The 27427-nt window shown below is 45.1% G+C and overlaps 1 protein-coding gene across 1 annotated transcript; it reads right to left on the bottom strand.

The window, feature by feature from the left end:
- Positions 1-8148: 8148 nt before the first annotated feature.
- On the bottom strand, positions 8149-26438 carry FBXO5 (F-box protein 5). Its single transcript, XM_086927224.1, has 5 exons — positions 26180-26438; positions 23197-23896; positions 22132-22222; positions 20382-20561; positions 8149-9034 (listed from the first exon to the last, which is right to left on the bottom strand). Exons 2-5 carry the CDS (start codon positions 23865-23867, stop codon positions 8780-8782), a joined length of 1197 nt encoding a protein of 398 aa, XP_086783350.1. The 5' UTR covers positions 23868-23896; positions 26180-26438; the 3' UTR covers positions 8149-8779.
- Between the last annotated feature and the right edge of the window lie 989 nt (positions 26439-27427).

The following is a 27427-nucleotide window of genomic DNA, read 5'->3' as shown; positions in this document are numbered from 1 at the left end:
TGTCGGACACAACTTCCTTGGGGAAACCCACTCGGGTAAAGATCCCCATCAGGGCCCTAGCCACTACAGGTGCAGTGACAGTCCTCAGAGGAATTGCCTGGGTACCACGTGGCGTGATCCACCAGAACCAGGATAAACATGTGACCAGCTGTAGTTGGTGGATCCAATGGCCCTATAATGTCGATGCCCACCCTTTCAAAGGGGGTGCTAACGACAGGAAGTGGTTCCAGGGGAGCTTTCAGCTTCACCCCTGTCTTCCCACTGGCTTGACAGGATACACACGTCAGACAGTATGTGTCGGATGCCACTTTCATCTGAGGCCAGTAAAAGTGGGGGACAAGCCAGGCAAAGGTCTTGTCCTGCCAAAGGAATTTCATGAGCTAGTTCTAGAAGAAAGGCTCGGTACCGTTGAGGGACTACCAAGGCCTGTGATGAGCCGGGCAAAGGTACCTTTGTTTCACTGTAGAGGAGTCCGTCCTCCCAGTAAATATGGTAGTTCCCTGCAACGTTCCCTGCTGCGTTCCCTGCTGCCTGGGCTTCGGCCTGTCGCCTCAGTCCCTCAAGGGTCGGGCACTCCTTCTGGCCCTTACACAACTCCTCCCTGGTAGGCCCTCCTTCCACATGCCACTCAGCAGGGATAGGTAAGTCCTCCAGGGAGACTACTTCCCCCTCCACGGACTCCTGGCCCACCACCACAGGTGGCCGATCTGTCTCATGGGGCGTGGAAGCCAAAGCAGGCTTCTCCTGTCTTCGGTTCTTTCCCTTTTTGGCAGCGGGCTGGGCCATTGTTCCAGGCTCCAGCCCAGGCGAACTCCGTCTCCGGGTAGTCGAGGGCCTTGTGCTTGCACAGGCCCAGTCAGGTGTACCCAGCATCTCCGAATGAGTCCGGTATTCCACCTCCCTCCAAGCATTGTGCTCCATGTCATTTCCCCAACAGAAAATCGACTGGCACGGCAGGGCTTACGGCAACTCGAAGTGAACCTGCAACCCCTTCCCACTCAAAGGGAACCTCGGCCACAGGGTAGTGGCCTAATCTGCCGTCAGCCATCGCGGCGGGTGGAGTACATGTGGAATCACCTGCTCTGGAGACACCAGTTGACTCCTTACCATAGTCATACTGGCTCCTGTGTCTCTCAGAGCCTCCCCTCTCTGGCCATTGATGGTGACCCATTGCCCATACTTTGTAGTATTTGAGGGCACCTGGATCTTAGGAACCATCTCCCGTTCTCCCAGGGACACTAAGGTGACACCCGCCCACTCACCCCCCTTATCTAAGGCAACTCATCCCCGAGCACTACACTAGCTACTCCTGGGGTTTTTCCTCCAGTGGGAGGGGGTGGTCTCTTTGGGCACTTGACATCTCCCTTATAGTGTCCAACACCACCACACAAAGCAGTGGATAACCCTTGGCTGCTGACTTTGGCCAGGATGAGGGTTTCTGGGCGGGTTAGCCTTAGGGGTGAATCTGGTTCCCTTTCCCTGGAAACTGTTTTGGGGCCCTTTTGAGAACACCCGCTTTTTATCTCCCCCCCCTCCTTCTGGGGGGGCGCCCTGTCCGGCCCTTTGGGAATCCCCACCAGTCCTCTTTGAGGACACCTGGGTACTTGCCCAGTTGCCCGCCTCCTCTGCAAGCTTCCGGGGGTTGGTCAGCTTGCTGTCCACCAGGTGTTGACGCAGCTCAGGAAAACATTTCTTGAGTAGGTGCTCCTTGAGTATAAGGTCATACAACCCCTCATAGTCCCCCACCTTGCTGCCTTGCACCCAGCCCGCTAATGAATTCTTTGCGTAGTCTAGGAAATCCACCCAATTCTGTGTGCCTAGTTTGTGACTACCCCTAAACTTTAGACGGCATTTTTCTGGAGTCAGTCCAAACTTTCTGATTAGCGCCACTTTCATGGTGGGGTAGTGGGTTTGCTCCCCCTGCTCCAGGGCCAAGAGTGTGTCCCTTCCTGCAGGAGGCATGTACTTATACAAGCCACCCCCCCCCCCATTGTTTCTCCAAAATCCCATGGGCTTTTAAGGAGACCTCATAGGCAGCTAGCCACTTAGCAATATCATCACCTGCGCTGTAGCTAGCGACTACATCCTTTGGTAAATAGGGTCTGGGTTCCCTGGTTATTTCCTTTGTTACGCTGCCACCATTATCAGGATTGGAAGTCCTTATTTGCAGGGCCTTGAGATCCAGCTCCTTAAGAGTTACTTCATGAGATAGTCTCCTTCCCTCCTTTTCCAACTCCAATCTAGCTAACTTCCACCGTAGCTTCCTCTCTTCCCTACTGTCCGTCAGTTCAGCTTCGGTTAGACTCGTCCCCGAGACACTGCTGCCCTCCCTTGAAAGTGTCCTGGGACCTGTCAGTAGGTTCCCCCCCTCAGTTTGGTTCAAAAGCTCTGCTCCAATGACAGTGTCTCTATCAACCTTTTCCAGTTCCTCCTCCAAATGAGCTTCCACCCACGCCCTCGAGCTGGTTTGCAGCTCACTTTTCTTGGCACCCTTTTTGTAGAATACCCCATTTTTTGACAGAAATCCCTGGAGTTGGGCCGCAGTATAGGTCTCCATCTCCTCAAGGTTTAATTCCATTATGTGATAGGGTATTAAATGGTACTCAGGAGAGAACAAGGAAGTATGTGATGTGAGGACAACCTCCACCCACCACCAGGAGTAAATTTGGAAACCCTAAATTTTAATCAGGGAGTCCGCTTGGAGAAAACTCCAGGTGTAGGCCTATGGAGTACACTAGGTTACTATAGAGTGGACGCAAGCACAGTTCTCATCCCACTGCTGGACACCAATTATGTTGGACTTGGGGTTACCAGACTACATAGGGTAGCTTGGCTCAGAGTAGGAAGGCCTCACCCACAGGCATATGTGTAAAGCTTGCATCTCACCCTTCAGTAACACAGCGTCCATCCATTCCAAAAAAGACACTACACCGTAATTTATAAAAGTAGGAAAAGCTTTATCTTTCCTTAAATCAGTTACGTAGGTGTATACAATTTTCCAAGTCAATATTGAAATTATTTTCCTGCAAAATCTATAGTTGTAAACATTTGTTGAATCCTAAGAACCAGTCCAGAACAAATCTTCCTCTTCACTTTCAGAATGTTATTACATAAATTACTCGTAGATTCATTACATTTCCTAATAGGAAGGAAGTAGTAAGTACTGGTGTTAATTCTGCATTCCGGTACCTAAATAAAGGAATCAAACAGCTGACGGCCTAGTATGCTACCTGCAGGACATCATGGCACATCATTTTCTTACATTACATTCAGTTTTCAGTTGCTTTTAAGAACATAGCCCAGATTCCCCTTGTACACTGGTTGGGGTTTATTAGAAAAGATTATCCACTTTAGGGGGCGGGGGGGCGCAGGTCTTTGAATTAGATCAATCACTTGAAAGGGGGCTATTCATCCAGGATTCTCAATCTCCCATTTAAGTCAAGACAGACTTCGTTCCCCTCCAACTATCTTCCTAATTCTAGCCCCAGATCAGCCCACATCCGGCTGGTGTGGCACCTGGGTTAAGGACTTGCACTCAGTCGCTCGGTCCAATGACTCAATTCAGTTAGTTTACCTCCCAGGGCTCTTCTTACACGTTTCCTGTGCCTGCGGGATGAGCCAATTACCTCACGTCGCCACAGGGCCTTTGATGTCTGCACGGCCTCCCGCTTTTTCACTTACTCAACACTCTGTGGGGGCTCAGAGGGTCCGGGGGCCTTTGCCAGTTGAGGAGTATGAAACCCCACCTTGCGCTGCCTTTCTTGGCAAAGAAGGGCCCTTGGCGGCTGGCTCACGGTGGAGGGGGGAATCTCCGCCTACTCCGGCTGGTTCTTCCTCATCCAGCCGGGCTGACTCACCCACAGGACCTGCGCGGTTGATAGACGCTGCCGCGTCTGTCAGGCGACTCCTCCCAGGCTGCCCACTCGCTGGAACGCTTCCTTGTAGGTTCGCGCTTCCGGGCCTCGCAGGAGACAGACGCCGCCGCCTCTCGCAACCAGCAAGACGCTTCAGGCCGCTCCCTCTCCGAGACACTTCTCTCAAGCACCGTGCCACTAAGCCTGCGCGGAAGTCAGACGCGGCCTTCCACCTCCCACTCAGCAGCAGCTCCAATGGCGCCACCACACCAGTACTTCCCTCGAACCCCGACACCTCCAAACTGGGGGGGCCTCACGGCTCACCAGAACTCGAGATTCTACGTCTCTGGACGGAGGGCAAAGCAGCTGCTGGACCGTGCACAATAACGCAGGTGAGGAGACTGCCTTTAGCAGATGCCAGTCTTGAGATGACGATGGGGGTGGTAAGAGAGATGGGCCCAGTGACTTGCGGTTCCTTTCTTCTGGAAACCTCACAGAGGCTAAACGGCACTTCTCACAGGAGGCTGAATAAGGCAGGGCTATTAGCTCTACACTGACCCCGGCAGTCACCAGATAGGGGTCATTGGAAGGGTCAGTTCCTCTACTCTGGGGATAACTGAGCAGTAATCAGGTTTAGGGTGCCTAAGCAGGGTCAGATCTAAGGCCAGGGGCGATAACTGAGGAGAGAGAGCACTTCCCCGAGGGTGAAGTCAATCCTCTCAGTGTTCCACCGCTCTGATGTCCTAGCCTGTACTCCAGCTAGCTCTCCAAGATCGTTCTAAAATGGCCGCCCTGACCTGGCCTTTTTATATGCTGGCCTCAGACTTCCAGAACCAGCTAGAAGGTTCTAGAGCAGCTCTATGTTAACCTATGGGCCCCTTTTCTTAAGTGACCGTTATGGCAGTTACTGGCCACCATTTTGTGGGTCTTGTAAATTCAGTCAGAAAGGCACCTAGGCCCCAGGAAAAAGACTGAGGGCAAAGAGCACCTAACCCCTAGGTCAACACCTGAAAAATCCAGTGGACATCAAAAATAAAGAGATTGAGGGGCGAAAAGGGGACAAAAATAAATAGGAGGGACCACCCAAAGGGCTGACAGGTCTAACACCCAGTCACTAGGATCTGGGTTTAATCCATCATTCTTTTGCTCACCACAACACCCCAGTTTGGACCCAGCCATACGCAAATCTGTCTTGACCCTGGTCCTTGTGGGAACAGTCCAGCCCGAACTGCCAAGCCAAATCCTCCCTAGACCAGAAACAAGCATCCTGGAACCGGTTTCAGGGCATCACCCTTAATCAACCAGGCTAGCTCGAATCCAGTGGTGTAGTGAGCACGGTACCCACGTCTGGGAATACCATACTCACTTAAGGCGACATATGCAAAAGAAACAATTGATGAATGGTGAAGTGGAAACTGTCACAGTTCCTCGCAAAAATCCATGATGTGCAGACCAGTAGTAGCCTGTATGAGTCTTGGTTCTGGTCCAAAATCTGTTCCTTTGCATAACTCATTGCTAAAACAGATCCGTGAGTTTCGCTCACACTGACATCAGGTGTGATGTCATGGTTGCTGTCGGAGTTCCTTGCAAAAATCAATGGTGTGCAGACCAGTAGTGGATTCCTGTATGAGGAGTCTTGGTCCAAAAACTGTTCCTTCGCATATTTCACCACCAAAACAGATCAGATTTAAACGCTTGCTGCTAACATCACGTGTGAATGGACGGTTGCTGTCAGAGTTCCTCCCGAAGAACAACGGTGTGCAGACCAGTAGTGAACTCCAAAAAGTGAAATACAAGCACTTTAGTGACAGCCTAATTATATTTGTACTTTGGAAAAACAAGAGGGTGGAATATATGGCCCAATCAGCAGTAATCTTAAATCTATTTTCTGTGCCACACAAGGCCATGCCTCACCCAACAATCTTCGTACAATAATGTAGCCTTGAGTATCCCATATTGCTCTCAAATCGCACCCACCTCCTTACACTAATTGTTTTCCGCAAGAATCTTATAGCATGCACTTCCTGCTCAGAAGGCCAGTGTGGTGATGTGATGCTGAAAGAGGCTTGTGTAGATTCTGTGATGTCATCTAGAGTGTTAGCAGGGATCCTGAATGTTCAGACAGTGGCCGCTTGTGCCTTGGCTGTGCCAGCTGGGCCAGCTCTCTGTACCCCCACAATAAATTCTCCAGTTGGAAACCTATTGCTGTGTCCATCCTTCATTTCAGTGGCGACGAAGGTGGGATAAGACTCATCTTAGAGGTATTGCCTACCTATGCCCCTGCGGCTCAACTGAGTACAATTTTGTTTTTGCTGCCCTCCAAGGCACTCCTGCTTCAACATGTACAGAGAGCCTTACCCTCGTTAGTTTCAGTGCCTTCCCCGCGCTTTGCCCCCGGATGCCACCTTTTTCCTGCCAATGGTCTTATTCTACGAACTGAACTCCACATTTGCCGCCCTATTGAACTTCTCAGTAACTGCTTTGGGGGGTTTTGTGGGTCTTCACGAAGATTAGTATTCCGAATTGCTCGCATGTATTCATTTTATTATATTTGTGGGCATTCAAGTGTAGGTAAACGAGAGCAATCAAAACTGCCTGTTTGAATACTTTCAGACGTGCTCTCACCTCGTGCTTCTGGAAGGAACAACATGGAATGGTCCAAGAAAATCCATGCCCAGTCTCTGCCAGGAGGGGGTACCGAGATTCAACTGTACCTTCAAGTACTAGAACTTTGTCACTAGCATTGCAACGTGAACATTGTTTTACTAACTCCTCAATTTGAGTGTCCATTCTGGGCCACCATAAGTTGGTCCGGCATGGTCTGGGTTGGATACCATGTTCGGAGATGACGTGACTCAATCTCCTTTACTTTGAAGGTACATTTGCTTTTTTGTAAGGAGACTCCTCTCTTTAAGGACATTGAATACCTGATCAATGACAGAATCATGTTCGGCTTCAGTTTTGGTAAAGATGAGAATGTTGTCTATGACGTCTACAACAGTGAGCCATACGGCCAAGTGGATCCAACAATTAAACGCAATGTGCACAACAATATTGACAGCCCAATGTATATGTATCAATCCAATCAGTTCATATATAGTCCCAAAAAATGTCCTGGATGACAAAACAGGATAGCCAAAGGGTTTCGTTCACACAACTTCACCAGGACCAGAATTCTCGTAGGTCAAGAACTGGATTATTGGAAAATTTAACAAGACTCTACTCTCTTGTAAATCTCCGCTTTGGTGGTTGTTCGTATACAAAATTCTTTATGGACCAAGTCCAGACTCTATATGAACCAATACATTCAAATTTGACTGTCAATATCGAGGTTTGTTGAATGCTCTCAAATACACAACTGCACTCTGAAGTCTAAAGTAAATGAAGGAAGAAAAGGGACCTGGGATAACAGCAATACGTCTCCTAGCGGTCTTCCTTTCACCTGCGTTGCTGCCAGAGAAGAAGCACTGTAAATTCTCCCCTTCCCAAGTTGAACATAATTACACTGCTGTGCACGTATGTAAATTCAAGTTATATGCCATTGTAAGCTTGACATTTTATGGCTGTTAGTGAGACTGTCCTACTGCTGCGGAGTCAGGCAAAGATATGAACAAAACCATAGCTTAATTGAAGGTAAAGCCTTTTGTGGAAGTATGAAAGTTGTGCCTAATCACATTTACACCAGCCCAATAGTCAAAGCCTCTTTAGTACTCTGGAAAGCTTTTCTCTTTAAAATGTACTAAAATGGTAGGACGAGAGCTCTGCTGTAAAGCCAGACCTAAAAGATGGGATACTGGTTTGGTCGAAGATAAGTGATCTGTGTGTGTACACCTGAACAGAATCCTATAAGTCATGGGTTGCCCGTGGATAGGCATACTGACACCTACCACTGGGTTCTATAAGGTGTATGGTTTTTTTTCTCACGATTGCTTAAAATCATTGGAAATTATACATCAAGTACTAAAAACATAATTTAGAAGAGCAGTGCAAGTAGCTTAAAATAGGTCATAACTGACATAAGAATAATGGTCATGGAAATCTCTACAAAAAAGTAGTCACAAGAGGAAGTAGGATTAAAACACAAGAGTTAAACAGCAAGTGCAGCGTATGTAACTAGACATTATGAACCCAATGCCCAGTTTTTAAGCATATGCGGGCACAATAACCATTTTAGTAGCATTGACTTTGAGAAACAAATCAGACTCCCTGAAAATTTTTCCTCCTCGACCTAAACTTCCATTGATGAATGCTTGATTAATGTTTCAAACACAAATATTGGCTAGTTGCACAATGAGACGTGTAAAGTTAATTGTTTAATAATTTATTTTATGGTACAAAACATTCTGCAAAAACCATCAGAACCATCAGAACAAAGAAAACATGTTCATATTGAATTCATAAAACTGAATTGCAATAGTACATTCATCAACATACACATGTAAAATATTTACAAGCGCTAATTTGCTCCAGGAAAAATCTGGAAGCTAATCAGCATAGCATACATTAAGTTTGCCTTTCTTTTGCTTGTGATGTAACCGCCCAGGAGGTTTTGGCTGGAACAGGGGGTACAAAATCGAACTTCAGTAACAGACATTTCACAGAATCCTTTTAATACTGTTGCACTTTTAAAAAGGCTGTAACCATCTTAAAATCAATCCACCAGTACCTGGCCGACTTTTTTTTTTTTTAACACCAACAGCCACATACTACTACAAACCAAATTAATTTAATTTTCAGCAGAGACCAGGTGGCCCTTAAAATTGAGGTAGAATACCAATTTAACAACGTATTAAAGTTAAAAGTATAGTAAATTGCACATATAGACAGATTTCTTTTTAAAAATAGAACAGTTACATCACAACATCGTTGAACGGACTAACCCAATGATTTAGCAAAGACAGCAGCAGTTTCAGTCCGCAGTTAAGTCACAACCTTCGCAAGTTCTGTTTGCTTTTTTTGCTTCCTGGCAGTGGTCCTTGTTTGACATGGTTAGATGTGTCGGGTCTGCTGCTCATACAGTCCTTTGAAAAGTGGTACTTACAGTGGCACTTTGTGCAAAAGTCAAAGCCACAGCTATCCCTACTGCATGTAGCCCTATGCATGCAAGAGTCATATTTTGCAGGGGACAGACAACTGACGCAAACTTTAAGGCTCTCATCATTTTTTAGGGATTTTGCCACCTGAAAAGAAAACAAAACCATGAACATTAGCAAAATAATAAACCGCTCCATTACACATATTTTCAAGACTGCATTGCGTATATATGGATAAACTATTTCACTAATATTCCTCTGAACCTTTAGCTAGTTGAAGTAACATCGAACCTGAATTGTACTAGATTATTGCTTACATAATATAGCCCAACTGTCCTAAACAGTACACAAAATTGAAGTCCTTGTAATAAATCTACATGAAGTGAAACTATATCTAGTACATTTATGTCAGACTATATAGATAGGATTGTCCGACATACACGCACTCCACATATGTAGGTATCAACATTAACTGCTCAAAAGTACAGCCTTGAGGTTTTGGAGTTAAAGACGATAGTAAAATAAAAGGTGGTTTAAAAGGACAGTTGTAACCCATTATTAATACATGGGATTCTGCAATCATGAATAAAACGTAGTGACTAGTTTCTGCATAGAGAATTGGTGACCCACCACGTTAAAGTTAAAAAAAAAAAAAAAGATTCCGGAACTCCGCTATTAAAAGGTTATTCCAGTCAAGTTCTGACGTCACAATTTTTACAGCCAGAGCAAGCAGCAGGGTCATAAAACATGGCCAAAATCTGGTGCAGTGGCTGTGAAGAGTGGGCGGGGTCACGTCAGCCAACAGATGCACAGCACTACGGCGGTAGTGCTCACGACGACTGTTGGCAGACAGAAGCAGCGAACGGGTTAAAGCAGGGGTCTCCAAACCGGTCCTGGAGGGCTGGATCCATGCCAGAGTTTTTGGATATCCCCATTGAGTGCATGTAGTCATTTTAAAAAATCTGGCATGGATCCGGCCCCCAGGACCGGTTTGGGGACCCCTGGGTTAAAGCAACAAATGGAACGTAGCTTCTATTCAAATTTAATCGCTTTAGACAAGCAGAGAATGTATTTTTTGCACTCTACAGAGAAATGCTAGAATCTTTCTACATATCACGAGCTACTGCATCTTTTACAATCAACTTACACTGAACTGTTTCCAAATCTGCTTGCAATTATTAACAGGGTGTGAGGTTTCATTTTTCACTTTATTCAAATTTGTAAACCTGCTTGCTCTCACTAAAGAGAAGCAGTCAGGTTTTTAAGTGTTTTTTGGGGAAGTGTGTGACCATGTATTATATGAGATACTCTGCCTAGTTACTCTAAATGGTTATGGAACTCCTCCTTGACTTGTGTCTTTAATTTTATAAAGGACTTTCAAATACAGTAGGATAATGAAAATAATAAGTAGTCCTATAAGGATTTTTTGGGTAGGCTGGGATGACCGGTGGCATGGGTTCAGTGTGAGTAGGTTTAGAGCAGCCCAGAGGAGGGCGGCTATTGGAGTAGCGGCAGCATGTTTGCAAAATGTAAATAAACAAAAAGCTAAGACTGTTTGGGGGGGGGGGGGGGGGGAAGAGATGCAATGTGTGTGATGAAAATGGGAATTTAGTGGAGAGCGAGGGGCAGATTCTGTCAATCCCCAAAAAATAGGTGGGCTTTGGGAAACGTGTCAAGGCGCAAGGAAGGAGCACTAAAGGTGGAGCTGGTTACGGCAGCTACACAGGAAAGCCTGAAACAAGCAAAGGGTGTGGAACATATGCAAGGCAATGCGTGTCACAGAGAGGTGGTGGGTGCAATACTTGAAGTGTACCAGGCTGACGCAGCAAGAACGTATACATGCCAGCTCACAAAGCGCATACTGGAGAGGAGCCGGAGACTAAATATGTATCGCGTGTGTCCCCTGTTCACGCATTTTTGAAGAATCGGTGTGTGTAGGGAAGGAAGAGAGGTCAATCGTACAAATTTGACAGGCGTTCGAAAGACGAGGTATTTTACTAGCACCAGAGAAGAAAATACAGGAAACAGGCAGCTCCCAGAAGGTATGGAGAATGTAGTTAGACTGCATAGATTTGAGTGTATTGTGAACATGACAATTCTGCTATGTCAGCTACTGTCAAATCGACAGGTAACCAAGAAGGTGTAATAAAAAAACAAAAGTTTGATATACATTTCAGGAATTTGGAAGCTGAGAAAGGAGCAGAGCAATTGTCTATGTTATTGACCCTGCGCAAAGATTGCATTCAGCTTGACCTGCCTACTGTCAAGGTTTAGAGGAAATTAGCAGGTCGGTGGGTGGAGAATAATTTAGAAATCAGTACTTAATCAGAAGGATATGGTAGTTCACAATTTTGTCACCTCAGAGCATCCTTCTGAATATTACTACAGGAAAACAAATGAAAGAATCAGTAAAATTAGAGTAGGCACCAGCAGAGCATTAAGCGGCTCTTGCACATTGGTCTGAAGAAAAAAGGGAGACTAATGGCAGATTTGCCTTCAAGGGAGCAACCCAATCAAATGTCAGTATCTTAAAGGAGATTGCATGATGGAAGAGTTTTTGTGTGTGGGGTTGAAAGATTGTTATCAGTGGTGGTCCGCGTAATGATTGTCGAATTTTGGATAAGGAGGACAACAGCGAGGAGCTTTTGGGGAGTTGAGAGCATAGGAATGAGCGATCACGTGAAAGGTACGATTGCACAGAAAAGAGGGTGATGGCAAGCTTTAACAGGGAAAAAAACAGCGTTTTTAGTATATTGCAGAAATTTAGGAGACGACCAAGCAATTACTCAACATGACATGAAACTGAATCTACAAAACATGTGAAGACACAGATACAGGAGTGTTCACCACAACTACTAAAAGGTAGGGGGGCTTCATGGTTGCCAGTATGGGAACTAAGAGTAATTTTTCTGCTAATGGCAAAAGATCAATTGGAGAATGAGAGGGGAAATTGTTTAAGGATTGTGGTAGATGCCCATACGGTACAGAATTATAAGGATCAGATTAGAATGCAAATAAACGGTTATATGGTATTTCAATGCCTTTGGGCTCATTTATCAGAGAAAAGTACAGAATACGGAAGCATGAATTTATAGCAGTGTTCAAGCTGTTACAAAGGGACACTATCGAAAGAAGGCTCCAAAGAATAAGAGTAGCATGAGTTAGCTAGGAGGCCAAAATGTACCAAGAAATTTGGGGACCTGGACATCCGCATTTTGAATTTCTGCAAGTATTTATTGAGACATCAGGATAGAGCATTAGCAACTTAGTGTAAACGCACATATATAGATAGGTGGGTGGCATTTACTCTGAATTTTAGCTTTAATGAAGGTCATCCACCCAGGCTCAAGCCACAACTCATACAGCAAGTGGTTTACCAATTACTGATTGGTCTTTTCAGCAGCTTCCCACCGAAGCCAGGGCAGAATAGTATGGAAAGCAACTGTTATAGGCAGCAGCATGTAGGAACTGTAATAACGGATTTTGCAACAGGCCATTTTGCCATAACAAGCACAAATGCTCACACTAAGGGGAAAGCATCCTCATGCAGTGTTTTGCAGTATCAAAATATACACAAAGGCTCATAGCCCCTTTAGTTTTGAGGTATTGTCAACCTAGCTAACGGAATATGCAGATCTTGAGGCAGCAAAGTTATTTTGCGATTTCACAAATGGCTGTAAAGTGCTGCATTCTGTCCATCAATAATTCTTTTTGCATTTGTCACCCCAAGTGGGACGGGTATGCTCAGACGTGAGTCCTCTGCTCTCCGTGCCACTGGAATCAAGCTATCCTGGCTGAAGAGGGGTGAAACCCCGAAACCGGTCCTAGGAGGCTTGTTTCCAGTCCAGGGAGGACCTGACCTGGCAGTTCCGGCTGGACTGTTCCAATTGGGCACAGGGTCTACACTGGAATGGCATGGCAAGAAAAAAAAACGATGGATTTAGGCCCAGATCTCTGTACTGGGATACATTTATGACATGGATCTGCATTGTCCATCAATTGTTTTTTGCATTGGCCAACAAGGACCTAGGCAAAGATGGGTGGATGACCTAGATATCAGCAAAAGTTGCCGGATATAGTTCAACAAAAACTAAACTCAGACAAAGGCAGACAGGATTGCAGGACATTAAAAAAATGTATTAGTTTGCCCCTTTAGGTGCTTTGCCAAAAAGGGTCCAGGTGAATATAGACTGATGCACCATTTATCATGGCCAGAGTGACATTCTGTAGATTTTATTTCTCAAGCAGATTCTGTGTGTCTTACGCATCAGTAGATGCTTTCAAATTGGTAATAGCAGGAAGAGCAACATAAATTGGTAATGGTATTTACAATCAGCATTCCGACTTATTAATAATACATCCTTCTGATTTTGAACTGCTGGGCATGCAGTTTAGTGGTGCCTTTTATGTAGGCAAAGTCCTTGGAATGGGATGTTCTGTTCCATATGCTCCGAGATATTTAGCAATTTTTTGCATTGGATTCTTCATAAGTAGGCAGCTGCTTGAAAGCTTTACAGAAATGTAAAACCTGTATTTTCCGGCGTATAAGACTACTTTTTAACCCCTTAAAATGTTCTGGAAATTCGGGGTCGTCTTATACGCCAGGTGCCAAATTTGACAGTATGTTTTCATGCGTTTCTACATAGCGCGGGCTACACCCGAAGGTGTCAGACCGCCTCAATAGGAAATGGTGCAGCTTAGGGAACTCAAACACAAGAACGAACGTTACGTAGGCGATGGTGGCACTGTGGAAGTATCAAAAGCAAACCCACTGAAAGCAGTCTTGAAAGAGGGAAATAAATTACAGTTATGGTACCGGTAATCCACTCTATTGTTCGAGGCAGAGGGGAAATCATCTGGCTCCACCACAGGCTATGCTAATGAACAGAAGTACGGTAATTTGACCAGAACTGATGGCAGTCCACTACAGGCTACGGTAGCCAACGCAGAACAGCTTAGGGAACTCACAAGAACGAACGTTACGTAGGCGATGGTGGCACTGTGCAAGAATCGAAACAGAACACGGTATCAGCCCCTCGCCAGCCAGAGGCAACAGTGCGGCCAATACTGCACGATTGCTCTGAAGACAGGGCACTCAAACACTGTGCGAGTATCGAAAGCAAACAAATGGCGCTGTGAGTCCTACCTAGACTGCAGCTGCACACGCGCCTCCAACCTCTTGCACATCCCCAGGCAGACGAGGCAGCAGGACGTCCGAAAATATAACGGGCAGCGCTGAAGCACCTAAGATGGCGGCCCCCACTGTGTTGCACATCGGTAACGCGCTACTCAAAATGTGCTGATCTCTCTCTCCTTCCATAAATCTCACGCTCATCGGAAGGAGAGGAGCGTCTGTACCACATGATCTCTGCGCTGGAAGTGGGGGTAGTCTTAAAAGGTGAGTTTAGCACGAAACCTACATTTTATCAAGAAAAGTAGGGGTTCGTCTTATACGCCGGGTCGTCTTATACGCCGGAAAATACGGTATATGGCAAAATAACTTGGTCTATTATTGGCTTCAGACTAAACAGAGGGGCCAAGCACAAGACTTTCTAGGTATTGAAATAGATACTACACAAATTATAGGTAGGCTACCATTGGCAAAATTTGGGGATAGTCAATTTTGCTTTGGGTGATTGTTAAGGAAAATTGAAGCCAAGGAAGATGCAAAAATTATTAGGATACTTCCATTTTGCGTGCAGCGCAGTCGGAGCTGGAAGAACTTTTTGCATATGCCTTGGCAAGTCTATGTCGGGAGATTATTTACCTCATCATAGGATAAGAATTTATAGAGCTATTAGAGAAGACGAGATTATTAGTCTTAAATTTGAGGATTTCAATGGGGTCTCATATTTCTTGAATGAAGATTCAGATTTACTCCAATGCCTTCAGTTCTGGTATATTCTGGGAAGGGCCTCTGGGTGCGGAAATCTGAATATAGTACTTGCTCACATGGTCGTAATATAGCCGTTTTAAAGTTATTCACTTTGCTTGTTGCCTTGTACGTGTGGGACAAAGTTTCATTATAGGCGATTTCTGTTGAATGTGGACAATTTGGCTGTAGTAGAGCTAGTTAAAAAGCGAGAGACTCTAGTACTGAAACTTTTACAAGCTTTTATGCTGAAATGTAAACAGCTTAACATGGTTTTCAAATCTATGTATGTTTCAGGCAAATTAAATATAGCAGACTCTCCGTCTCGTTTCCATTAGCAGAAGTTCCACTTCCTCGAACTGGATGCAGAGAGCAGCAAGAGAGGTCCTGCACAAATTTTGGGCCTGGGTGATTTAAGATAGTCGAGCTTGTAGAAGATTCCTTAGTTGCATCCACGAGAAAAAGTTAACGAAGCACGGAAAAAAATTCTCATTTATGGTAACATGGAGTCTTGCAAAGGAAATGGTGTCAAAACGGGGGCAGATTACGGTTTTGAATTTCATTTGAAACAGAAAAGCTAGTCTCACCCCACTATTTCAGGAAAATTAGCAGGTATCTGTATGGACAGCTATGGTGGGGGGACATGATCCAGTTCACAGTGTGTTTGTAAGTTTTAAAGGGGTTGAGTAAGGTACAGAATAAAAACACTCACGGAAAGCAGTGACAATCTGTTACAGCAGTTGCTATTGCAATTAGCATTGTGTCGTAATGAGTCTGAAACATTTAGGCTATGCGTGTGTTTTTTGGGGGGGCATTTAGAGTATCAGTTACTAGGTTTAAGAGTCAAGTCAAATGATGAATATAGCGCGCTACATACCCAGAGGGTCTCAAGGCGCTTGAAGAAGGGTGGGGGATTACTTGTCGAATATCCAGGTTTTAAGTTGCTTTCTGAATGCTAGGTGGTTCTGAGTGAGGCGAAGGTGAGTGGGAGCGAGTTCCAGGTTTTAGCTGCCAGGTAGGAGAAGGATCTTCCTCCCATGGTGGTTTTGTTGATGCGAGGTACAGTGGCAAGGGCTTGGTTGGAGGATCGTAGCTGGCGGGAGGGGGTGTAGAAGGAAAGTCTTGTGTTGAGGCATTCGGGTCCAAGTTCGTAGAGTGCTTTGTGTGCGTGGGTTAGGAGGCGGAAAGTAATCTTATTAACTGGGAGCCAGTGGAGGTTTTTCAAGTGACTAGAGATGTGGTCTTTACGCGGGATGTCTAGTTTGAGTCTGGCTGCAGCGTTCTGGATGCGTTGGAGTTTTTTCTGGAGTTTTGCGGTGGTACCGGCGTATAGGGTGTTTCCGTAGTCCAGGCGGCTCGTGACCAGTGCGTGGGTAACCGTTTTTCTAGTTTCGGTGGGGATCCAACGAAATGTTTTTTTGAGCATGCGAAGAATGTTGAAGCAAGATGAAGAAACGGCGTTGACTTGTCTGTTCATAGAGAGTGAGGAGTCCAGGATGAAGCCCAGGTTCCGTGCGTGGTCCGTCGGGATGGATGCTTTTCCAAGGGCCTCTGGCCACCAAGATTCATCCCAGGCGGAGGGGGGAGGTACCTAAGATATGGACTTCTGTTTTGTCTGAGCTCAGTTTCAGACGGCTGTGCTTCATCCACACGGCTACTTCTTTCATTCTTTCATGTAGGTTGGTTTTGGCAGTGTTAGGGTCTTTGGTGAGTGATAGGATCAGTTGAGTGTCATCAGCGTAGGAGATGATGTTGAGGTTGTGTTGGCGTGCGATGGCGGCGAGGGGGCTAATGTATACGTTGAAGAGGGTGGGGCTGAGTGAAGATCCTTGTGGCACGCCACAGATGACTTCAGTGGCCTCTTGAATGGTGGGAGGCGGACTCTCTAGGTTCTTCCGGTGAGGAACGAGGTGATCCATTCCAGTGCTTTTCCTTGGATTCCGATGTTTCTGAGGCACTGTAATAGAGTGCTATGACAGACTGTCGAAGGCTGCGGAGAGGTCGAGGAGGATGAGGGCGACTGTCTCTATTGTCCAGAAGAGTTCGAATGTCGTCTGTTGCTGCGATGAGGGCGGTCTCAGTGCTGTGTTTGGCTCGGAAGCCGGACTGTGAGGAGTCGAGGGATTTGTTGGTTTCGAGGAAGGCGGCGAGCTGGTTGTTGACAGCTTTCTCGATGACTTTGGCCGGGAATGGAAGGAGCGAGATGGGGCGGTAGTTTTTGAGTTTGGTGGGTCAGCTGTGGGTTTTTCAGAAGGGCGCTGAGTTCTGCGTGTTTCCAGCTTTCCGGGAAGGTGGCGGAGTTGAGGGAGCAGTCGATGACGTCTCGGAGGTGTGGTGCTATGATGGAGTCTGCTTTGTTGAAGATGTGGTGAGGGCATGGGTCTGTGGGGGATACTGAGTGGATGGAGTTCATCAGGCGGATGTGTCCTCAGTGGAGATTGGGTTCCAGTCATTGAGGATGTTCAAGGGGGGTGAAGGTCCTGTAGAAGGTTGGGTGGGTTGGTTGTCGAAGCTGTTGTGGATGTCTGCGATTTTGTTGTGGAAGAATGAGGCTAGGGAGTCGCAAAGAGCTTGAGAGGGAGTGATGTTGTTGGAGTTGGCTGAGGGGTTAGTAAATTCTTTGACTATGTTGAATAGTTCCTTGCTGTTGTGGGCGTTGTTATCTACTCGGTCTTTGAATGCGGCTTTCTTGGCAGTCCGGATTAGTTGGTGATGTATGCGGGTGGCGTTTTTGAAGGCGTCCCTGGTGCTTGGGTCTTTTTTCCAGGCCTTCGAGGGAGCGACAGTTTCTTAGATTTCTTAAGATCGTTGAACCAGGAGGCGTTTTTGCTGCCTAGTTTGATTTGACGTTTTTTCAAAGGTGCTAGGTTGTCGGCGCTGTTTGTTAGCCATTGGGTGAGGTTAATGGCTGCTTGGTCGGGGTTTGAGGAGTGGGCAGGGGGGTTTTGAAGAAGCGATGAGGAGATCTGGTCGATGGTGAGTTTGTTCCAGTTTCTCCGCAGAGTAGGTGGAGGATGGTTGTGGTCTTTTTGTAGGTAAAGTGAACGCAGCTGTGGTCCGTCCAATGTAGAGCTGTGGTGTGACTGAAGGAGATATGTTTGCTGGAGGTGAAGATAGGGTCAAGTGTGTGACCTGCAATGTGGGTGGGGGTGTTGACAAGTTGTTTGAGTCCGAGGTTGGCGGGATTGTCCAGAAGGGTGGTGGTGTTGCTGTCATTGCTCTTGTCCAGGTGAAAATTGAGGTCTCCCAATAGAATGAATTCCTCGGAGGGGAGGGCGTGTGGGGTGATAAAGTCAGTGATGTCGTCACTGAATTGTGCACGGGGTCCTGGAGGCCGGTAGAGGAGGGTGCCTCGTAGTGTGGTCTTGGGGTCGGTGTGGATCTGGAAGTGAAGGTGTTCGGCGCTGGTACGGTTGGCGTCTGAGCTGGTTGAGATGCGGATGGAGGTTTTATGGACGATAGCGATTCCTCCTCCTGTTTGTTTGATGCAGTCCTTACGGATGATCTTGTAGCCTTCCGGGATGGCAATGGTGATGTCTGGGGCTGATGAGGTGTTCCTCCATGTTTCTGTTAGGAAGGCGACGTCCGGGGAGATGGTGTCTAGTAGATTCCAAAGGTCGATGGCGTGTCTGTGGATCGAGCGGGTGTTGAGCAGGATGCAGTGTAGGTGGTTGGTGTCAGTTATCTGTTTTGTATTCGTGGAAGAGGAGTTGTTCTTTGTGTCGTCGAACTTGCAGGAGAAGGGTCCATGGGTGTGTCCAGGAGCGGCTTGGGCGCAGTTGGGGAGACGGCCGGGGTTTAAGGCTAAGAGGGTGGTGGCATCGTATGTGATGCGGGAGGTACGGGGGCAGGCAAGTATGTAAAGAAGAGATTTTTGGAACAAAATAGAATACACCTTTGGTCGAGAGCATCTAAAACAGATCAATTGGGTCGAAGTAAATGGGTAATGTTTAACGGGTGGTGCTGAATGTTGTTGCCCAGTGGAATAAAGAAATTTCCCAAAACATTAGGGGCTTAAAACAGCAACATTTTCTGTCCTGTAGATGGTTAAAAATCTGACTATTTAAAAATGTATTCGCTGTATTATGATAAACATCGATTCACCTGGGTAAAGATGCTAGGAGTTATGGAACATTCTTTCCAGATTGGGGCAGCAACTAAAGGCGGTAAGACTGGGCAGGTCTTGGCCAGATATAAGGAGGATAGGGAGATGGAAATCAAAATGTAATGTTGTGAAAGAAAATAATCACTTCTTGAAAACATGGCTAACCCCTTTCTTTAGTTTAGGTTGTGTTCATGGGCCAGTAGATCTAAAAATGAATACCAGAATAGGACATTCCAACATAAAACGGGCATCCTTATATGCAGGACAGCACACGGACTCCCACGTTCCAGACATGAGGGGTATGGAAAGGAAAAAGATGTGCTGGTAAGAGTCTGTTGGCTATTTTAGGAGAAATATGCTAGATTAGAGGAGGTCCTGATATGTTATTAATTCATCAAGGTGAAGACGCTTCAGCAGATCTGTCTGGATTAGCACTGAAAGCAAATGAATGTGGACTTCTGCCATAAAAAACAACTGGGGTGGTATAATTGTAATTTATATAGCGCATTATCACCAACGGTCTCTTAAGTGCTTGCTTTGGGAACCAGTCCTGGTTTTTCCCTGTGAGATAACCTGTACTGGGCACCCCCATGGTGAAAGCCAGGCATCCCGCCGCGGGGGGCCATAGTGGAGATTAAGCAAGCTATTTCCCGGAGTTGCAGAGTGTGAACCCGTGATTCGAGGAGGCATCAAAGCGAGAATTATCGAGTCTGAACATTTTGGGCTCAAGACCCTGCTTGATTTGTACTGAATTTTTACCTTCGAAAACTGAAGAGGAGTTAAAGGTCATGCGGCAATGGGCAAGACAAGAAGAAAACTAAACAGGGTGATGAGAGGGTTTGGTTCCAATTTAGGAATTGTAGTATTGGCTCATGGTAATTTAAGTGATGCAAATAGGTTTCGTTTTGCTGGGGTACATATTTAAGTAATATAGAGAAAGCATAATATTTGTTGGAAATTAGGTAATTAGTTGCAAAATTGTGGAATGAGAAAAAGGGGTTCTGGCAAAACACTTTAAAGTTCAATGAGATGATTAATTATGGTTTGGACAGGAAAACTCTGGTTTCCCGGGTGGCCAGTGTTATTCGACAGTCTGGAGCAGGCTTATCCATCTTCTTGGAAGGACGACAGAGCACAGGGGATGTAAAGAGTAAGCGAAGCTGCTTTGAACAACACTAGAGCAGATTGCTTGGGGATGCTCGATTTGGGGGGAGATGGTCAGATTGGGTCATGCAAGGAAAAGGCAGTGAAGGAAGAATTGTGAAAGGTGAAAGAACATGTTTTTCTTGAAGCAATGTTGTGAAAATTAAAGAGGGTGAGTGTGTTTAGACTTCTGTATTGCTTTGGGGCAGTTAAGCAACAGCCTTGGACAAATTGCACACCAACATAACTGCAGACAGACTTTAAAAGCTAGTTTGAAGGCAAATGCGTGAACTTCTGTGCATCTTCACCCCTCCATGTTAAGTAGTAATTAAATTCTCGCAAAGCGAAAAACATTTAAAGCAAGTCCAATTTACCTCTATAAATTGAGTATGACGACTGTACTGCACAGTTTCCTCTGTAGTCTGCGTATGACGTGTTGATTTTTTAGAAGACTTTGATTTTGGACTGGTGGCTTTTTGAACAGATGTCAATGCTGCACGACATACAGCATAAGTTCTTGTAGCAGCATCTGGTGACAATTTTGCACTGTTTGCCTGTTTTCAAAAAAGGACAGTAGCATTAATATTTATTAAATAAACAGAGCCACAAACATTTAAAATGCCATCACATATCTTGCGGAAACATGAGGGGCAGTCAGAAGCACGATCCAAACTATTGTGTGAATGCAGCAAAAGAAATATATGGGTAAACTGACAACTGATAAATTTTCTGGAATATTGACGAAAGTATTTTACAAGTACAATCTGCTTTCAGTTATCTCCGCCCGAGAAAAAAATCCCACTTGCATTCCAAAATTGACAATTGCTCAATATTTGCAGCATCTTTCTAGACAAATGCATGGTATCATAGTAGTTAATTAACAGACTGATGGTTGGCATCCAGCTAGCTTCCCCAGCATTGCATAAACAGAAGCTCTTGCATTAATGTAGGTGGGCCTGCACCAACTCCTTTCATCCGGTTTGCCCTCCCCAGGCACTGCTCAGTCTGTGCTTTTGCGCCGACTTCACTGCATTCTAAGGGCTTCTAGATGCACATACATGAATCTGCAGTGATCCCATTAACCAACAAAGGTTTCATAATAAAAGTGCACCTCCCATGGTTTAAAAAAATAAACCACCTTTACATTCCAAGGGACCTGCTCTTAATCAACCCACCACAAGCACTACCAATGGACGACTGCACTGGCAGAGTTGGCCTGGGGTAGGAGAGTGCTACTTATTCAACCAGAGTGCCTCTTCTGTTTCTGGCCACTGCTGAGACTACTCTTCCAGTACACAATATTTCCCAATACTCATTGGGGGGGGGGGGGGGGGGGTCTGATTTTAGGAATTCTCCTGCCTTGTTATTTATCTGGTTCACAACAATAAACCTCTAAATCAGTTGCTGCAGATCCCTCTCTTGATATAGACTTGATTCTGCCTGTTGGCCGGGCTACAAGTTACATGATAAATATAGAGTCCCTGATGCACTACATTAGTCAAGCCTTCTTGGTGTTGCAAGACTACAGACAAGTTGTGGGTACCTTATACCAGGTGTAAAACTGTCACCCACACCATCTGCCTCCTTATTTCTTTTTAGGTTTGACGTTTAGCAGGGGTGCAGGTAAGCCAGGTTATTTTTTTCAACTTGCCTAAAGTAGCTGGTGGCGAAAAATGATTGTATTTAAATGTATCCTAAACTGTATCATGCCTATTGAAATGTTTAGAAACAATCAAAATGTTGTTGCTTTCTATCCAAGAAAGATTATGTATATTTAGGAAGGAATGATACCCTAGGAGATAGTTTACTATTTAACAAGGACACAATGTGCCACCTGAATATAGCCTATCTAGAGGCAATCTCATACACAGAAAATTAGTATAACAAGAAATGGTAAAGGCTTTGGGGTATGGTTGCTCCTCCTTTTGTTGTGATTTTTCTTCACAGTAGTGTCATGAATTTGCCTCAATGCCAGGTGGTCACCTTATCAACACAACAAGTTCAGCATGTCCCTTGTACATTCTGCACACTTCGGCTAAATGCGTATGTCAACTTGAAAATGTTTCGGCAAAGGAAGAACAGGACATTTGTACATAAGTATGTATGTAAGAACAGAATACTTACAATGACCGTTTCCAGCTTGGTTAGATATAACGGGAATGCCCACTTATCAGCTGTTAACAGGTTATTCCAGGTTCTGCTTACACGTGCCACACTATTCAAAGAGGGACAACAACAACAAAAAAAAAGCAAAGTCTTAATACAGGAATTTTGACTGGCAGATTAAAATGTTTGAAATTAAGACTCACTAGTGTACCCAAAAAATGACATTTTTCCAATCACGTTGTGCAGGGCTGCACTCTAGTTTTGTCAGGAAACAAGCCTTTTGCCAGTTCTTAAGTTAATTAACGAAATCTTATCACTACAACTTGTCTTTTGAGGCATACTGCACACCCGCTAGCCCATTTCCCTTATACAAATAGCTAGCGGAGCTAGTATTACAATGCAAGCCCAACATAACTTGCTGCCTAGCACCAACGCAGGCACTCTTGCACCATGGTGAAAGGGTGCCTGCTTTGTAAGCAGGATTGCTTACTGACAGGAAAGGGCACCTTCCTGCACAAAAACAGGCATTCTCCTCTTTCTATGGAAGCACACATAGAAAAAGAAAACGAGGATAACTAAACATTTTGCCTTGTTTGGGCCATTCCCAGGTCTACCACTTACAGGGATTTATCAAAATCCATGGGTATTGCATGGAAACAGTTACGCACCAACCATGGAAAGCCTTGCCGGCAGAGTGCCAAGTAACGCTTCATTTTAAGCTGCGATACTCCCTATTTATCAACCCACTCAGGGCCACAGAAGGTGGCCTTGTGTGGCTTGATAAAAACTGCACTTAAGAGTTGCGGCACACTCCTCCTGTAGCATTCTGCAAAACTGCCACACCCTTTGGATAAAAACCACCCTTCGGGTATTACCTAATAGATGGCCAGTTACACACCAGTATTACTTGACACAAGGCTTAATTTTCGCTTAACCCTCAACACAACTTTTTTAAGTAACAAGCCTTCCAAATGTGTAAGAGGCTGAACTGCCTTTTTCGAGAAATGAATATGTGCGCTGGTAAAAGTACCAGCGCAAAAAGTACACGTTAACAGTTTGCCGACCAGACAGAAGTAAACTTACTTAATTAAGTCCATATCACCAAGATGTCTTAAAATGTGTGCCACAAGGTGTCTGAAATCCCTGAGGAAAAGTTCGCCCAGAATATCCATTTGATCCAAGCCCATTTTTCTCCCAATTACATTCTTTAGTCCAAAATTTTTCTGGGAAGTGACAGAGTCCACAACATGCCAATCCAGCTTTGCATTCCTCCTGAAACTCTTTTTCAAAGTTGAGCACACAACCTCTTCAAAACAGACAATGGGTAAATTAGGTTTCAGGAATTGATGTGGAGACTGACTACGCAAGCGAGTTGGAGTATCATCCAAAGAGACATCTCCAAGAAATGCACCATCCCCAGTGTCTATTAGATTACTGTTCAGCATGGAATTATATCCACTGTCTTCTTGGAATTCGCTACATTCAAGATCCAGGGATCTATACACATCGTTCCCATTCCGAGAAGTCACATTTTGATTTTCTTTGTCGTATTTTAGCTTGCATTCATCTTTACTGTCCAAGGCCCTTGCAGCCACAGAATCCAAGTCACTGTATGTGTGCTGCTCTTTTAGTTGACCAGGACATGGCTCTTCCTTGTAGTCTATGGTGGAGAAAACTTCCAATTTTGTGTCCGTTGGAGGTTCATGCTTTTTGGGTGATAGTCTGGTAGCGACATCACTTAGGTGGCACTTCATCTTGAAAAGGCTGGAATTTTTAAAGTATCCTGAAAAGAAGACAAATACGTCAAATGCTGTTGCAGATATCTTAGCTGAAAATATAATCTACAGCCAAAAGCAAGATGGCTAACAGTTTCCATAATTTAGCAAATAAGCTCAGAGACCATAGCTCAAGCTGGTTCAAATGACAAGGCTGGATAACGTAGCAGGCACAAGAGTCCGGACTACAGGAAGCCTCCACATGAGCGATCACATGGTTACTAGCACGAAGAGCATGCTTTTAAGGAGAACTTAAATGACAATGTCAAGCACAGCCATATGCGCATGTGATGCACATCCCAGAACCTTCGTCAGGCCAACAAACCAGTCTACCTTGAGATTACTTAGGCTCTGTAGTTAAACCCCGCTCTTAATTGTGTAACATGAAAGCCCCAACCCCATTACAACACCCCCCCTTAAACAAAAAGTTAAATGGGATATCTACAGTTACAAAAATTTTAATAGTGACCTGGAGATAAACCTATGCACTCTTATCACCATCTCAATGCTGGGTACTAAGCATGGTAGTCCTATTTGACAACTGTTTATTGCAAATATACAGATCACAATGTAAGCATTATCCTTTTAGGCAACACTACCTCTACATCAAGCTCGGAGCCGTCTGAAGTTTGACGAACCAAATAAACAAATAAACGCAGTGACCACCTTGCAATGGGGGCTGTCTTTCTGCAATAAATGGTTAAACAAAAATTGCTGGGCCAAATATGTGTAAATATTGTGATGCAGTCTGGGCCTTTCTGCGTCAATATCCTGGCATGTCACTGTAGCCCCAAAGAATAAGAAAAGTTTACGTTGTTAATGAGACGAGTCATGCAGACATGTATCCGACTGGGACCAGTTCACTTAACCCTTATTGTCTGTAGGCGCGAAGCATCAAGCGAATATTGAGAACTGACGTGATAGTAAGCGTGATGGGTTGCTTGCCACAGCCAATGCTCTAGAAACAAAACTTATAGAAGAACATGATGACCTACTTGCCAATCTGTGTCCAAAAATGCTTATAAAACATGGATATCTTCGGCCACCATTCTAACAGCGGGAAGGTGGGGGAGGGAGACACATTTAAACAGTGTCCAGCCATCGGAACGGCCAAGCTACTTCGAAAACTGCAGGGTGACATCATGGGCCCATCGAAATGAGACACTGCCATACCAGAGGCTGCCCTTGTAATAAAGATTTACACGGGCGGCAAATACATCGGGGCTTCACGTCTGCAAGCGAAGGTCAAGCCGCTCCCTTGTGGATTGCTTCATAATTTATTTTAATAACCTAAAAGTTTTAATAAATAGATTAAACAGTGTCATATTTACTATTTTGGGGCACTTTCCACTAGTTTCCCCACAAGGTAAAAAGATCGAACTTTCTCAAAAACATTAGGGCTGGGACTTCTGGGTGTACTCTACCTCAGATGGCGCTCTACAAAAAATATTAAAAGGACATCTTTGAGCACACCCAGTTGGAAGGACTGCCACGAGATACCGCCATCAGCTTCGGTCTTTAACGCTGGCGGATACCAACGCCCGGCACGCACTGCGCCTAGAAGCGCGCGGGAGGCGGAAGCTAACAGCCGGGCGTACGTTTCTAGATTGTATTCCAAGACTTCGCCCCCAACCCGGTCACAGAAAAACCGATCCTCAAATTAAACTGTAAGAACGCGAAATTATTTAGTATTCCTCAGCAGCTGCATAACGCATCCTGCTCTATGCGCCATTACCAGTCACGGGATGACGTCTAGATAGGGGGTTTGGGGGGTGGGGGGGGGGGGGGGGGGGGCGCAGCGCCCAAGCACGGATAAAGGAACAAAAAGTCACCCCGCCGCCTTCCCCCATACACGTTCACACGGTTAGAAAGCGACACCTGACTCGCCACTGCTTTTGACCCCATTTACACTGCGCGCTGCCCGCCTTTTTGGCGCAAGGTCCTTTGTTTCACAAAAATATACCGGCTGCCCTCCTACAACTCTGCGCGTATCAGACTCGCCAGGCACAAACAGCAGCGATAAAGGCGGCAAGTTCAACTTTAAACAGGTTAACAATACCCCATGCCGTGATTCCAATGAGGGTAACTGTGGTAAAGGAGATCTAAAATTTCTACCACCTTTGCTAGACTTGCTATTAAGCATACTTAAATATCTCTCACACACTAATGGCAGTGCTGTTCATATTTACAAGGTTCCAAACCCTCCTCGGACAACAACGAAGGGGGGGGGGGGTGGTCGCTCTATTCATACCGCTACACATCCCCCCCAACTCCGCAGTCCAGCTACCTACCTCTGACACCCGCTGCTCGCCTCTCATAAGTTTCTGCGGAGTCCGGACAAGCCGATAAATATGTTAACTGGAGAGCGCGGAACGCGGGCTGTCTACAATGTGATCTGTCTGGAGCAGTAAAAAGCGCCAGCTGAGAACTCTTTAAAACACCTTTGAATTTCGTATCCAAAAGTCCTCATAACCAATCAGGAGAAGGCGGGAGGGATAGAAGGCATGAAGCTACCAATCGAAATGCTCCAAAAGTCAAGCCTGTGGCGGTAGCCAACCAGCGCTGGCCTGGAAGGCGCACAGGACTCTGGGCACGTACATAGAAGGGCGGATAGGGACATAAAAGACGGACAACCATACAAGAACAACAATTCCCTTTTGTTACTGAAAGAGACTTTCCTGGCCAACACTATTCGTATACCATTCGGTCCTACAGGTAAAACTGTAAATGCATGTAAATAAAAGTGTAAAAATATCGTTAGTCACGATAAACATAATACTGCAATTAACTACTCTAAAACGGATACGAGCCCTGATCGCCTTTTTAATTAGAACGCAATGATTTGTAGCAAACTAGAACTCTTTCAAGATGGCCACCAAACATCTATGCATTAGACAGCTAAGAGAGACTAGTCCTAGCGCCTGAGTACACATTTAGAGCAAGACAGCTAACTAAGCGCATACCTATAAATGTGTACTGGGTGTGATTGAGTGGGATAACCTAGCCTCATTGATTTGCTTCTTAGTAAAGCAGGTTTTAACAGGGCCATTGGAATTTTGCGGCAGGGAAGGACTAAATTATGTGGCAGGTTTGAGTATGAATGAATGAATGAATGAAAAAGCTTTATTCGATTTTAAAAATACATAAAATCATAAAAGCAACAGATTCAATTTAATACATACAATAGTTCATATGATATAATGGTTAAAAGGAACAATTAAGTTTAGAGAATATTTAAGCTTTTCAGTTTTTTTAATACACTTTTTAAAAAACCTGTCATTTCGGGCGCAGTGTATACATCATTAAGTGATAAAAGAAACAGTAAGTAAGTAAGTAAATGTTTTATTTGTATATGATTAATTAAAATCTTTACAAAATTGTAAAACGTCCATAATTGTTGTTACTTAAACATAGCAGTAGGATGCATAAAATTACAGTGTTATTGACAGTTTTATGGTTTCCCTCAAGGGATTTAAAAAGTTCATCTATCGTGGTTAAGTCTCTTTCTTATTAGGTCAAAGAACTTCACAACTTGACAG

Source organism: Lissotriton vulgaris, chromosome 6, assembly GCF_964263255.1.
Source record: "Lissotriton vulgaris chromosome 6, aLisVul1.2, whole genome shotgun sequence".
Lineage (NCBI taxonomy): Eukaryota > Metazoa > Chordata > Amphibia > Caudata > Salamandridae > Lissotriton > Lissotriton vulgaris.
Note: the sequence above shows the minus strand (reverse complement) of the source record. Positions and strands in the feature narration are given on the sequence as shown.